This window comes from Amblyomma maculatum, chromosome 6, assembly GCF_055883805.1.
Source record: "Amblyomma maculatum isolate TAMU_Amacu chromosome 6, ASM5588380v1, whole genome shotgun sequence".
Taxonomy (NCBI): domain Eukaryota; kingdom Metazoa; phylum Arthropoda; class Arachnida; order Ixodida; family Ixodidae; genus Amblyomma; species Amblyomma maculatum.
The window spans coordinates 44,768,408-44,783,667 of record NC_139349.1 but is presented as its reverse complement, the minus strand read 5'-3'; the positions used below and the strand labels follow the sequence as shown (position 1 = coordinate 44,783,667).

General features: G+C 45.5%; 1 protein-coding gene across 2 annotated transcripts in view; it reads right to left on the bottom strand.

Moving 5' to 3' along the window:
• Nucleotides 1-15,260, bottom strand: part of LOC146185629 (cell adhesion molecule 4-like) — a 280,393-nt gene that overhangs the window by 48,071 nt on the left and 217,062 nt on the right. For both annotated transcript variants that reach the window (XM_084606539.1, XM_084606540.1), the window contains exon 2: nucleotides 14,902-15,195. In XM_084606539.1, coding sequence (XP_084462665.1) covers nucleotides 14,902-15,195 — 294 coding nt within the window. The remainder of the gene's footprint in view (nucleotides 1-14,901; nucleotides 15,196-15,260) is intronic.

Sequence of the window (15,260 nt, the reverse complement as noted above, 5' to 3'; positions counted from 1 at the left end):
AGTCCGGATTTCCGGCTGTCTGATTTTGGCTTTGGAAGAAGAGAAAAATGAGACGCGTGTTATTTTTCGTATTTAGATATTCTTGAATCTGTACTTCTATCGAAGGGCGGAGCACTATAAAGTGCTGATTTTCTTCATCAAACAAAGCCTGACGTCCCGGATCTTCAGAGTGAAAAGCACAATTGGCACGAGATCGAATGAGAGCAGCCCTGTTGCGTTCCGTATCAAACTGATGTGGAGACACATCACTCCAGCGATCTCTTTCAAGTCTGTCAAAAAAGAAACTAACTAAGGAAACTAAAATAACTCGCGTGCAATTCGCTGGTGTGGTCTGAAGCCCAATAGTATATGAGAGACGCCTGGAAAAACTCGTTGAGGTTTAACCCTGCGAAACCAAGTTAGGTCAAGCGGAAACGTTTCGCTCTGGTTAGGCTTAGGTTTACACATGGGCAGACATGGTTTTGCAGCCATTAAATTGCCGGGACTATGGAGTCGAGGGCGATGTTAACTACAAAAGGGAACCTGTAACTCTGTATCTGCCGTCAAAGGTCAAAGTTCAAGTGGGGAACACCATAGATATTACCTAGGTTCAAGCTCAATAACCGCACTGTGACCTTTGACTCCTTCAAGATCAAGCGGCCTGTCAGACTGACCTTGGCTGATATATGGCGTACTGAAGCTTTCGCTTTAAAATCTATCCCTTACAACAACAATAACGTAGTTATGGCTGGGCTTCTGCCATGTACTGCAGTCCTTCAAAAGCTACCTTTAAACATTCACCTGCGAAATATGATCTGTGACACAATCTGTGTAGGACGCAGGACGGAGAAAACAAATTTCCGCATTCAGTTAGAAATACAACGGCATTTACGCTAGAAATCACCGTCAGGTACCACGAACGTTTTCCAAAATACACAGGCAAGTGGAAATTCTATAGAACTGTTCGACTATACATAAAACCACTGTTGCTCAGAATTTATCTGACAAAAGTGTTGACGGGCTAGCGTTGTCGTGCTGCGAAGAAGTGGTGGGTATTGGAAGGCATGTCGGCTTTAATGTGAATTTAATGTGTTTAGTTAGTAAACCGAAATATTTCTAAATTAGCTAATAGCTTCATTGGACGTTTGAGACGCCGCTTTCACGCAGTACCCAACAAAACTAAGCTTCCAGAATGCACAACACTCGTGCGCTCACAGCTAGAATATGTGCATCAATCTGGGAACTTGACGTAAAAAGTTTGATTGACCTGCCGGATATTATACATAAAAACTCAGCGGACTTTATATTCCCCGACTGTCAGCGGAGATCAAGCGTAACCACCATGATGTGACGCAAAATCGCACGCCCGCGTTCTCCTACAAAACGCTTTGCTGTAAATCCCAATATAACGTGCTGTGCGAGTACGTGTCCGATGTAATTGATTGTTTTTATGTTGCGTCATCCTGTTACAGCCTATGTTGCAGTCTACATATAATTATATGGCTACGAAAATAAAGTATACCCTCGCTTGCCTTCGAATCGGTACCTGTTGTCATTTTTATGGGATAGTCCTGTCGCAGCTAAAGCTAGTTACATGTTCTCCAAGATTTTTTTTGTCGGCGTTTCCTTACCCTTCGTTGCAGCCTCACTTGTAGGAAGCGCAGAGCACTTTTGCATTTCCAAGGTTTTTGGCCGGCGTAGTTATAAAATTTATCCCATTTGTAAGATATCGAACATGGTTACATAAACATGAAATAACAAATGCTTTTTCAATAGAGGAGTGCATGACTTCAGTAAATTGCCAAAAACAGGTCGTTCTTTGCAGACATATTCTTTCGATAGATGCCAAGTTACGTTACATGATAGAACAAGATGCGCGAAAAAAAAATTCGGGAAAATTTCGCGGAGAAGGCTTAATGCAAAAACGCGATTATCTGAACGGCACTAGCTCTCAAGGACAACGAAGGATCTGCGCGTTGCCTGCACAATTGTGCAACATAGCTTTTGCATAATCCGAAAAATGCTGGTTTATAAATGTGCCCCATATGACGGAAAAAACTGACTTAAACGACGGCCCAGTTGAAGAGTCGGCGGGAGCCCGCGGCTAAATGGGGGCATCTCGATAACGCAATCAGCGCACCGCTTCAAAGCAGTCTTCTCAGAAAAAACTTGGTGTAAGACGGGAATTTCGATAATTGAATGCCTGCCCTTTACGTCACCGGAGCCATTCGGACTACTGCGAGCATTTCACACACCCCACTCTTTTCCCGCGGAGAAGCTTGACCCTGCTAAGGAACCGGATACATTTTTGCTCTGCGGCCACCGTGCTCTGCGGCAAGCACACCGTGTAATTGTAAACGCTCTGATAATGACCTCGCAAGCCTGACGAGTCTTATCCGCATCGCCAGTAGCACTGCGTTAGGGCGCCTAAAGTTAACTGCGGTATGGAAGCGTCTTTTCTCGGACGCTAGTTTTTTGCTTATCGTTTTCGCCAGTTGCCCATGGAGGGAGTCTTGGTTGGGATGCGTTTCTTATAGAAGTTACGCTTCAAACTTGAGGCCGCTCGCATATGTGTTTAAGAGACCAAGGCAAAAATCTAGGAGGCGAAGAGCGAGGGCACCAAAGGTATGATGGCGCTCGACTTAATGGTAACATCCCTCGAGAGTCCGCGGAGGCGTTAGTGAGACAAGAAAGCGATACGCGAAAAAGCGGCTGCACCCGTTAGCAGATTGAGCTTCATCTCTTTTAAGGTTACAAGGAATCAGTCGCCGAAGTTGCCATAACAGTCGAAAGCGCGAGATACTCTGCTCTGCGCATGCGCGGTAATAAATGTGCATCTCCTTCTGGTTCCTGTTTTCAGGTTGGCTTTCAATTATCCATGCTGCAAACAATTACCAAATGTAACTTTAAACGGCTCAATTTCGTAACAGGAATATTCACTAATTTTTGCGAACACCCGGAATGAAACATCGCATGCGGGTTGGTGCCTGGTATGCCTCCTGAGGCACTGAATCTATCAGCTGTTATTACGCATTGACATCCCACACTACGTAATAGACTCATATTAACCGAACACACAATAGAAAGATAACATCGGCCGCGAATATGATTTAAACCAACGGTGATGTTCCCCAGTCACATTTTCTGATGCTGCTTTAGCCAACCACTTTATCTCCGCAGCCTGACATTGCACGTGATGAACAGGCAATTCCTTGCCCTATGTGTAACCGTCTTCATCAACTCCCATATGCGCGAAAATCTCTCCAAATGAAATATGACGCAGAACAGACTTCTTAAGAAGTCTTGAAGCCATAGGAATTTTGTGAGCTGTAAAATCGACCCATCAAACCATCATTAAAAGCCAAATGGCATTTAAAATGCTGGAAAATGATTTCTTATCACAGCAAAAAGCTATTTAATAGCATTTCACTGCCATTTAATTCTTGACGGCGCCATGATGACTTAATTTTGCAGCTCTACTTCCACGTGCAAGTAAAAATAGGAACAGAATGTAGCGCAAGCTTGGGGAGCAATGCGGCGCCGTAGGCGCTAACTAGTTTTCCTACAGCTCCACGGTATTTTTGTTGAAAAGTGGATGGAGAAAGACCAGAGAATGACGTCTGCACACCCGGCTTAGGTCCGAGTCCTTCAGTCACTCCGCACATATCGGCGGCAATTGCCAGTCAGCTCACGGTGGTTGATACGCTCAAGCTTCGACCTGAGCATTAAAAATATTTATTTGTTATTTTTTTGTTGTTTGTATCACTCTGTCCACGAAAGCTTCACTCCATTTCCTTTCGTTCTTTCTTTGATTCTTTCCCTTATCTTACCGTATTCTCAGGTATTCCGGCCGACATAGCCTCGAATGCTGCGTGGCGACTGTGCTTTGTCTCGTTTCTGAGAAGTCGTATTGAACTGCTGCATGTTACGCACCGGCTCGTGCAAACTGAGTGGGCCTTTCTTCCCTCTCTCTGGCGCATCTTTCTCGATTTTGCTGCTTATACTTCCGCCTTTTTGTATCTCGCTGCCCTATACACTTCTGAGCGGTATCACCATCCTTCCCTGTTAATTATGACCCTCCTGTTAGGCCCTAATTCATCCGTTTTCGAAATAACCTCGTGTAGTCAGCCGTTCGAGTCTTTGCTTATTAGCATCCGCATGCTACAGGCTGAGTTTTCCTCATAACCCACTCCTCCCAGGGGAGCGACATACCGTGTTCTCCCTGTGGCAGCCACTTCCCTGTTTCGGATCCCTTCTTTCTCGGCATATCCGCAAGCCGATAAGCCACCTTTTTCCTCTCCCTATCTCTCTCAGAGTTCTTTCTCCATTTAATGGGAGGAGGCGATTTCTGTATTAAGCACTTCTATAGCCATCACAGGTGGCGAGTAGTCGTCGCTTACGCCGACGATACAAAGCCGGCAACCCGCCATCAAGGAGCCTCCCTCTAGCAGCTGCTATCTGAAATAATCAGTGCAGCTATAGTGAAAATAAAGTTTGTAGATCAAATACTGACTTCCACTTCTTGGATAGCTTGTCTACAAAATTTCAAACTCTCTCAAAAGCCTGTCTGCATTATAATTAGGTCACAAAGGAACTTTCTATCAGGATGTCTGTACACTTAACCGCGCCACATTGGTTGCCACTGAACGGCGTGACGCGAAGGCCCCTAACGCACATGCTCTCTCATTGTCATTTTGAGGTCTCACAATAACTTCCTTGTGAAATAACATTCTCCCGTACCCCGCTCTCAGCATAATATCAACGTCCCAATGCGTGGTCGGTAGCTGATGGGCTGTGCGACTGGTAGGGCATAAGGTGAGTCGTAGTCACAAATCAGAAAGGAGTATAACACACGAGCATGCGGGATGGAGGTTTGTGATCTCTTATGTGGAACTAGTCATTCGGCCTAAAGCAGAGTAAGGGCACGCGTAACGAGGCAGGAGTTTCGCGCCCAGTTCACACCACGGGAAAAAAGCAAGAGGAAGACGAGAGATTGTAGCGAGTAGTGTGGGTCGCCGTGCTGAGTGCAGCAGCGCATCATAATAGCACTAGAGGGGAGCTGATAGCCTGTGACAATAAATCAGGGGCCGAAACGAGCTCGGGGCTCCACATCACTATCTTAAGTAACGATGAAGTCTGCAGCGGGCCCTAATGGGTCTTGTCCATGTAGGATGCAGAAGGAGAGTCCCAAGTAATATGACAAAAATAGCGCTAGGCGATGGAGAGGAATAGTTGGCTAGCAATAAAATCTAGGTGATCATTGGGTACCAATATATAAAGCAAGTCTGTGACATCGACATTGAGATGTAATGCTTCTCGTAAGATGGTTGTAGTTAAGGTACAATAACTAAACGAGGCTGATTGAAGAATTTTCACACACACTCAAGATAAGCTCCAGCCACAGCCAGTTAGATACAGGTTATGGTGATTTGTGTTTTGGGATGGTGACAGAGGAGGAAGAGGCGGTGAAGAAGAAGAAAAGGCAGGGAGGTTCACTGGCAGAAAGAACCGGTTTGCTGCCCTGCACGTGCGGAAAAGGAAAGAAGCGTTATAAAGGGGAATAAGAAATTGATTGAATTGGCAAAAGAAGTCACTAGGCGAAATGCACACCGCAAAGCCACAGGCCATCGCGCAGACCCTGCGCTCTTGGGAAAGGGAGGAGTATCTGTCATGTCTTCACTTTTGATGATCGCCACTGTTACTGTCGAAAGATCTTTCTCTTCATCATTAGACATGCGTCTAGATTCTCCAGTGTGCAGCATAAAGATTGTTTTTCGGTACGTATTTTGGGCGCTCACAAAGGATAGGTGAAATAGTTTCCTCGATATACAGATGTCGCACGTAGGGTTATTAGCTACGTCGATAGCAAATGAATGGCTGTTTAGGAAGGCAACACCAAAGCGTAAATCCGCGCGAAGCCAGCGAGAAGACGACGATCCCGCCGCAGCTAGAGGCTGAAACGAGGAGCTATGATCAAGAGACACAACTCAAGGCCGTCCAGCAGGTCTCGGCAGCTCTAGAGAGGCAGCGACCGAGCGAAACCGAGGAGAGGGGGGCAGCACCCCCAAGAAGGGGGCGGCGGCCCTCTCGAACCCGCGGAAGTGGCGAGGGACGTAACAAGACCTCAAGGAGCACAACGCACGAGACTGACGTAGTGGCCGCGTCGCGGTAAAAGCTTGTCCTCCCTGCTTGGAGGGAGCCTAACCGATTCTGCAGGCATTTTAAATAAAAGTTGTTCTCTCTCTCTCTCTCAAAGGCTACAGGCGACACAGCAAAGTTTCTTAAAGTTATGACAGGCCGGCTGGAAGGCGAGGCTTTAGGCTGGAGTGCCAGTTTGGGTTGTCGGTTAAAAAAAAAGTAAGGAAAGACATAACTCGGCTAAAGCAAAGTAGATAATGACAAAGCTCGTGACTCCTCCGTACGTGACTGCGAACCTCAATGACACCACAGGAAGGTATTGAAGACACATGTGTCGAGGGCATTTTGAAAAGAGATACTATGCGTTGTTATTAAACGTTCAGCCACACCACTCAGAACCCGCACTACAGGTGGTAACGGCGGATACTTATACCCAATGCTAACGCTGTATAGCAGGACTTTAGTATTAAGTAAACTGTACTTACAATTCTAGATGATACAAACCTGTCGAGGGCATTATGAAGGTGGAGGGCCCTAGAAGTGAGCCAGAGGGGCAATGTTGGCGGGAAAAGGCAGGCAGGGGACTGGAAGGCTGTGGGGTATTGCGTCCGGAAATGATGTATATTTGTGGAGATAGGTACCGGTATGAGTGAAGTTTTCTAAGTGGGTGAAGAAAAAGAAGAAGCAGGTGTCTGAAGACGAGGAGAAGCAGCATCAGAAGAAGTGAGTGTCAACGTCTCCGCCCGCCACACGTCGGAAGAGGCGGATGGCGAGGAGGCTGTGCGCGGCTAGGGATGTTCAAAGTTATGAATCACACGCCGACCAAGCTACAGAAAGCGTAGTAAGGCTTACGTTTCTAAACTAGCTTGAATTCCACGCGGCAATCCTGATACTCTGCGCCAGTATTCGAAGTCATCCACTCACTGCGTGTGGTATTGAAATGCGGACAGACAGAGAAACGCACTGCTAGTGGACAGTTCGTGTTGCCTCGACAGCGCGATAATTGCCTCAAATGCCGTTTTGCGCCAGAAATCATTGGTAAATTATGTGCACTTTATTAATGGTGTAATTAAGTAGCTAATGGATTTCCACCAGTCCCTCATGGGAGCCACGATGAAGAGCATTTTGGAAGCCTTGATGCGCTGTTTTTAAATCTGAAAATATACTTGTGGGAATTTCATGATGGATAAAACCAATGACACCATGAAGAGCGGTAAGTTCTGCAATGGTGGCCGAAAGAATGTAAATGTCTTGCCGCCGTGATGAGGGAACTGCATGTATTATGGACAGGTGAAGGCTGAACCACAAGGACTGCAGAGCTACCGGTAGCCAGACGCCAATCGCCAGAACCTCATTAACGGAATAAAAAGCAGAGCAGCATTGCTATTTTTTCATGTGGCGCACAGCATCTACCCTCTCTGTCGATGATGTTCCAGGTGAAGCTAGCGGTAATACAGGACGTTCCAGGTCCGCCGATAAGGATGAGGATGGCGCTAGGGAATGCTCTCAAGGTTTACTTGCCGGCTACATATATACCCAAACAAGTAGCAGGTTGGATAGCCGTCGCTGTATCTCAGTTGGCAGAGCACTGGACGCGATATTCGGAGGTCGTAAGTTTGGTTGCTACCATCGGCACGCTGTTTTGTTGCGAAAGCAACCCTACGTTAGTCGTCGAGCCATTTCGCGTGGCACAGAGTGGGCCAAGCTGTGCATGCGTGAGGAGACGCGTGACGTTAGAGGCAGCAGCTGGTGTGTCGGAGAAGTGACCTCGTAACCACAGCCGGTGCCAGCTACGCATCTCTCTCCGTTGGTTGTGCGGAGAAAAGGTGTGAGTGGTATATATATAGCTAGGAGTGCGCGGCCACAATCGACGACCAACTATGGAAAAGGAAAGCCCGGCTGCTGCTCAGCGTGCAACATAAGCTATCCTAAGCGTAGCCATGCAGCTGTTGCTTTCGCAACTCAGTTAGGTTAAACCAGAGCTAAGCCACTGCCAATTTTTTCTTCTGCTTTATATTAAAATAGTTTCCAAATTTATTACAGCACTAACAGTTGTCTACAGCAAGAACCAAAAATTATTTTTATATATATATATATATCCCCTTCGCATTTTTTGGTCTCGCCTACGGTTGACTTCTTTCATTCATGTTTAAACCCTGGGATTTTTTTCGACGATCCATGTCAGCGCGGTCCTCTCAAAATGTCGTCATGTCTGCTAGGTGGAAAGAGTGACCAATTCACGTAGTAGTGCTAGCTGGTTTACTTTGTACAAAGATGTTACGAACCACGAGCAGTAGACAACTTTCAGCTTCTTGCATAATAAAGTGCACCGAGAGCTGGTTCATCAATTGCTGCTTTACTTTGAATCAATAGCTTAAGAACTGTATGAAGGAGGGTGACAACTTTAGTTAATGCGTTGTGGCCTGAGGCCGTTGAGTCATACTCGGATCCGGAGTTTTCGAACGAAAGTTTAATTAACTTCTTTGATGAACAATATATAAGGTTACACGAAGCTACCCACCACTGCAGAATCGCGTGGAAAGCAGTAGGTATCCCTTCGCGAACAGCGGTAGCGTGAAGCGTAATGTAACTGTGCAGTGTGTGTGTGCTGTACCTAAATGGGAAAAGCTCCCATTGCTTCCGTGGTGGTTTAGAAGGCTGTCGGAAAGGGGCAGCCCTATTCTCAGACATGTCTGAGAGATCAGCCATGAGTGTAGATATCCGCTGGCTAATCTGCAAGCAAGTTGCTTTTACGTGCGTGCTTACGACGCAAAGTTGCGGTGCACTCCTATTTATTTCTTAGATTCTTCCTATGAGTAATTGCTGCTATCAGGTATGCCCTCCTGAGGGATTAGCAGGTCCTTCGTCGGTCTTTAGGACCTCAGTTTCTTTGGCTCATTGTGTCTCAAGCACAGCGATGAGAGTGTCTGGCGCAGTTCGAGAGCAAAGTGAGCAGGTCGATTCCGCCCGTACAACTGAAGGCCATCCAATGATTGTAAGTTCAGTTCATGTAATCTTGAAATCGAGCAGATATCTTCACACACGAGTTGGAAGAGTGCTACCGAGCAGAATGGATTTATAAGACCTCCTTCGAACGAAAGCGATGACCTCGTTATCCTGGGAACATGCGACGGAACTGTGGAATTTATTCAAAAAAAAAACACAGGGCAGGGCAAAATCTAGCTGCCCACCTTGACACATGATAGGTTCTGGAACTGCCGTAAGGCTGAGGATCGGCTATGGTTCATATTCCCAACATTGGCTCAATCTCGGCTACTGTATTGCAGATGCAACACAAATATAAATATCACGCTGGAAAAATGTGAGTTAGCATAAATAGAGCTGCCCGCACACAATCGGAATAGCGCCCGCGTGGACTGCGGAGAGGCGGGAAGACTGGAGTGCCCGTAATACTGCCCACTTCGTTCCCTTGCGGGGCAATATATAGCAGATATAATGAAAATGTAGTTCTTAAGCGGAAGAGGGATGCTGAAGCTAGAATGGGTCTCCCCTAAAACCAATATTTTCCGGCTTGGGCTGCAGCTGGTCTGTAAAGAAACTGTTCCTGTCTGCTGCCCATGTGGACTTTTTTTACTTATCTGTGAGCATGTTCAACATGTAGTCGCGTTCCATGAGGTAAAAAGAAGGCGAGTTCACTTAGGGCTTCCGCTGCAGTGTTAGAGAGGACAATAAATGGACCATAGTGGTGCTTATCAATGCGGAATGCCTCTATCCTATTATGTTGGTACTTTTTTATCTATATAATTCATTATGTATGTTCCGATAATTACCTTCTATAATGAGTTGACATAACATTTCTGAGCCTAATTACTATATAATAATTAGCACTACATAAAATTAGATGTTTTTGACTCCAGCAACTGTCAATATCACCAGTATGTACTCGGTTGCCCCCCGCATCCCCTCTCCCACTCGTCAAAATTATTCGACGAAGTGGGTGAGAAAAAAAACTTTCCAATCAATATTTAGAGGGTAAATAGGGCTAGTCCATATTAGTCTTGTACTAAGGATAAAATCCAGATATTTCCTTCAATTTAGAAGCGCATGCAAAACAAACAGTGCACAATGTTTTGTACTTGACGGCTAGTAGGATTTGGTCAGCCCCGGATATGCCAACATCGACCCACGACAATACCGGGAACGCGGAAATTGGGCTCATCTTCATAAAAATCGCCCCGGCGCCAATGGGTCTCCCCTAAAACCAATATTTTACGGCTTGGGCTGCAGCTGGTCTGTAAAGAAACTGTTCCTGTCTGCTGCCCATGTGGACTTTTTTTACTTATCTGTGAGCATGTTCAACATGTAGTCGCGTTCCATGAGGTAAAAAGAAGGCGAGTTCACTTAGGGCTTCCGCTGCAGTGTTAGAGAGGACAATAAATGGACCATAGCGGGGCTTATCAATGCGGAATGCCTCTGTCCTATTATGTTGGTACTTTTTTATCTATATAATTCATTATGTATGTTCCGATAATTACCTTCTATAATGAGTTGACATAACATTTCTGAGCCTAATTACTATATAATAATTAGCACTACATAATTACACTATATAATTGCACTACTACATATATAATAATTAGCACTACATGCACTCCCAATAGAGCATTTGGGAGAGGGAGCTAACTGGAATGAGCATCAAAACGGTCATTCGCTCGGCCAACTCCTACGTCTACAAAGGAGGACCCTTTGGAGATTTCGGTGTGGTGCCGAAGTTTGGCAATTCGAGCCCAACATGGACATCTCTATTTGGGCTGCCCGGAAGGGTGCGAAATGGGACCAATCTAGACACAAGAGGGCAGCTCATAAGAGCCCTTCTGGGCACCAGTTGCAAAACCCACATGACCGCCCGTATCGCCCAGAACTTATCCCTCCCTCCCTATGACAGCCCACTTGGGCTATTATTCGTGTCCCATACCTTGGTGAGGGAGGAGTACTTCTGTCACAAGGCAATGTTAGTGTCATTTAAACAAGTGACACTGTCGTTTGCGCCCGTAGGCACAGCGTCACTACACCTCGCTGGCATGGACTGCAGAAGTACATCTCTTGTAATGAGTCTGGCGACTTCACTTTCATCCAGCCCGAAAATATTCGTTGAAAAGTGCACGTTGCCACTTAGCATCTCAGCACGACGAAAATTCCTGTGGTTAGCCGTGATGACATTTGCGGGAGTCAGTACTACGTTTGGCGGCGCATTCTATGAAATGTACATGCACGTTAATCGTCAGTGACAGATCTGTATCGTATTATGTTGTCAACTCTGCATTAAATCCACTTAATCGTCGGCTTAAGGATGATAGCGAACTCTACGTCGGCACGGAAAGAGCGTTCGCGTCTGCTTGGGCTTAAAGATTTCAAAACTGCTCCTAATATATTGCCTCGCAGTTCATGTCTTTTTTGTAGGAAATGCCTGCCGCAGAGGGCACTCAACGTGTCTTCCCAAAGGGAAGGAAACTCGGATGGCAGTACGGCACTGAAAAAAGAATACATTGCAAAATATACTCCTGCCATCGTAACGCGATGCAAAGACAGTGACACTTCATGAGGTGAAATGCAGTCAATGTAAATTCGCCTGTTTGACACACGTATATACTATACTGCCTTACTCCTGCGAAGCCATTGAGTGTCGCTTACGCGTGTGAAAAGGTGAAGAAGAAACAAAACGGCCAGCACATAATTATTATATTATAAAAACATCAGGTCCATAAGTATGGTAAAATAACAAAAAAAAAATCCAAAACCATGGGCAAAAATCACGAATAAGAACTCGTGTGATTGCATGCCAGTCCCCTGTTTCCCTACAATCCGTCTTTCTGTGACGGAGTGTTTGTTGATTCCATGCGTTTTATGCAAATGTTGAATATTTTGAACAGAATACAACTTATTTTTTGCAGACACCACGATTCCTTCTACAGAAAGCCGTCAGTAAAGTTATAGAAGCGAAATGCTGCTGCGGGCATTTCAGCTAGTGCCGTCGGCTGGCAATTCAAACTAGCGAAGCGACAGTGCCGCCACCTGTAGGATGACCAGAAGGCAAATAGCCTCACGGCTACAGAGTCTGCAACTACAGACGACGCTGCGTGAACAAGACGCAGCTCGCCGTGTCGCTGTAAAGAAAAGATGATGTCATTTGGTGCTTGAAGATTCGGCATGCCAGCGGAGATGGGTTTTGTGTACCGGGGTGTCTCGTGGCGTGCATTACATGCAAACAAGTATGCTTTTACCAGCGTTGTTGTCGATTCTATCCGCCGGACCGCCCTTATCCCTCTGTCAGCGCGGCCGTAGTAGAGTTCTCAAGCGAGAGAAAGCTGAGTATGCACGCTTGCATAAACACTCCAAAACGACTCTACGGTTCGAAGCTAGTCTCCCGTTATTGTCTAATTCTTTTCGCTTGTTATGCGCTAAGCTAAAAGCTTATCTCTACTACTTTTGATGCAGATACCACGCTGTAAAAATGTAGCAACAAAGCCGTGCTCTTCGCGTATAATGGATGCCCCATTCAGTGTGCTTGATTCTTGTTGTAGGGGTTTCACTTATCCCAAAACATTTTATGTCCATCGTGTTTACTCGTAGTGCTCTGCAGTTCGGCTCTCTTATATGTGATGGATATACAAAATGGCACATGACAGTAAACGAGAAGGTATGCTAAGTGCTTGACAGGGCAGTGATCCTAACGTACACTAGCGACGGAGTACCCAAGAGTGAAGGACAACTAGAGGAGTGGAGAGACAAATGCTTTTTTTTTTTTTGCATTACAACTCTGTTTAGATGTTCGTTTTTATGCATCGAAATCTACTTATAACCTTCTTCTTATTTAGCTTTGTATATGAAAACTATCAGCGTGTTTAGGCAAACTTCGAAAATCCAATCATATGATGCTATTATCTGATTTATAAAACAGAACACACTAGCGGAAATCCGAGCAAATAGCCTTGATTGCATGTGCACGTAGTACTTTGCACAGGACTCGTTTTGCTGCTCCTCTTCTTTTATTGCTGTTTTATTGTTTCGTGATAAAAAGTTTTCTTTATTTACTTCTTACTCGTCAAAGAATATTTAAGTTCCAGCTACTATCGATGAGATGTTTAGCTTGCTAATGTGTTGCAACCACTCGGTAAGTATGGTTTGGTTTTGGTTTTAAGGGGTTTCAAAACCTAAAACGACGCATGCTATAATGATGTCGTTATAGCTGGATCCGGATATTTCGATCACCTGGGGTTCTTTAACGTGCACTGACATCGCACAGCACACGGGCGCCTTGCTTTTCGTTTTCATCGAAAAGCGCGCAGCAGTGGCCGAGATGCGATTCGGCATCCTTGGGCACAGTAGTCGAGAGCCGTAATCATTACACCGCCACCGCGGGGTACCTCTAGGTAAGCCAAGCGAAAATGTTTTACATCCTAAAATATAACCAACTTGGTGAGCGGAGATTTTATGATATAAATAGTAAATAGGGGCTGGTCCAGCAGTTGTCGCATAAAAAAGGCTGTCAGTTTCTTGGCCTCGTTTTAAATGTTGACTCACATTCTGAAATGTTGACTGCCTGCGCTTTTTTTAAGCCTCAGAAGGGACGTTAGAAATAACAGAGCAAGTCACTAGTTTATTTTATGCATAATACATAATCTCGTAGAACGAGAGGAATATGGCTTAGACGGTATGAAGAAGCCCTGAACAGGGGTAAAGGGGAAAAGCCTCGGTTCGTTAGCCGAGATAACGTTTCTACAAGTTTGACTTGTCTTCGTCTGGGCCCAGACAAAGACAAGCCCACATAATCTCTTATAGTATCCTATGGTAGCAGACATTGTGGAACTGTACCCTAGCTCCCGCGAAAAACAATTTAGACAACACGCTATGCTGGCTAAATTAGGTCGTCCTGCTCATGAGGGCCATCATAATTGGAACAATCGATGCATTACAGCTTACACGCATGAAAAATAAACTGTGAGTTTCTCGCATCATATAATGCGTGATGAAATTTGAAAATGGCAAGCGATGTGTTGTTTCCCTGTCGTTTGCATTTCATAACTCCGCTCTACCTCTTTGTGGACATTGCTTGTTACTAAAGACAGATATTTGGCTTTTTCTACTATGCTTTTCGTATCACACCTGGTTCCTTCCCTGCTTCATCCCCCGCCCCCGCCCCCCCCCCCCCAACCTTCCATACTTACCACGTCAGCCTAATAGTGCACGGCGTTGCGTGTATGTTGTAAAAAATAAAAGCAACAGTAAGTTTTTGCAAGGCGCTTAGTAATCATTGTTGAAAAGAAGCGCAGGAATCTTTGTCGTAATAATTAGAACCGTGTATATTAGGCAAGCCAGAGTAATCCACAATAAAACGTACGAAATACGTCAGCGCCACTATCAAATAACATATCTGGACGTAAATAAATCGACCTTTGTTCAAGTCTTTTGAAAGGAGCAAACGGCAAAATTTTTCCCTTTGCTACCCGATCGGGAGCTTCAACTGCAAGTGCTCCTAAATGACTCGTGGTGTTCGATTCCCTTCAGACAAACAAATATTTCCCCCTTAAGGAAAATGAGGGAAATTTTGAATGCCTAATGCATTGCATCCGCACTATTCTCTCAAATTTGCAAATGTTAGCTCCGCGTGAAACTGTGCAAATGTGGAGCAGCCGTCACGTGCTTTTTATAAATCTTTAGCTTTCCAAATATGTGTTTTAGGAAATAATTTTACTCTTCTTAGCTTTAATATGAAGAGAATATAACAGCAACCTTTCAGAAATAGTAAAACAAATGGGCTCTCACAGTAGACTAGAAGTCTCCACTCGTCGTGCAACGAGCTGTTCTCGAGCGTTGGATTGGAGGCTTCGCAGGTGAGCAGCTTGCCGTCGTGGTCCCGGCTTGGCGTGAAGCTTACAGCCGACGTCGTCGAGTTCTCGTCGGGCGATACAAAAAGGTAGGCGTCCGACAGAAGCGCGCCGTCCAACTTCCAACGGATTTCGGCCGGTGGCCGCGAGCCGGATGTGATACACTCCAGCTCCACGGACTCGCCTTCGAAAAGCTGGCCCCGGTTGGTGATACGCGTTACTTGCGGTGCCACTGAAATGAAATATGAAGACGCACATTTTGTTTGCCTTCGGTCAAGAGTGAAAAGAAAAGAAAGT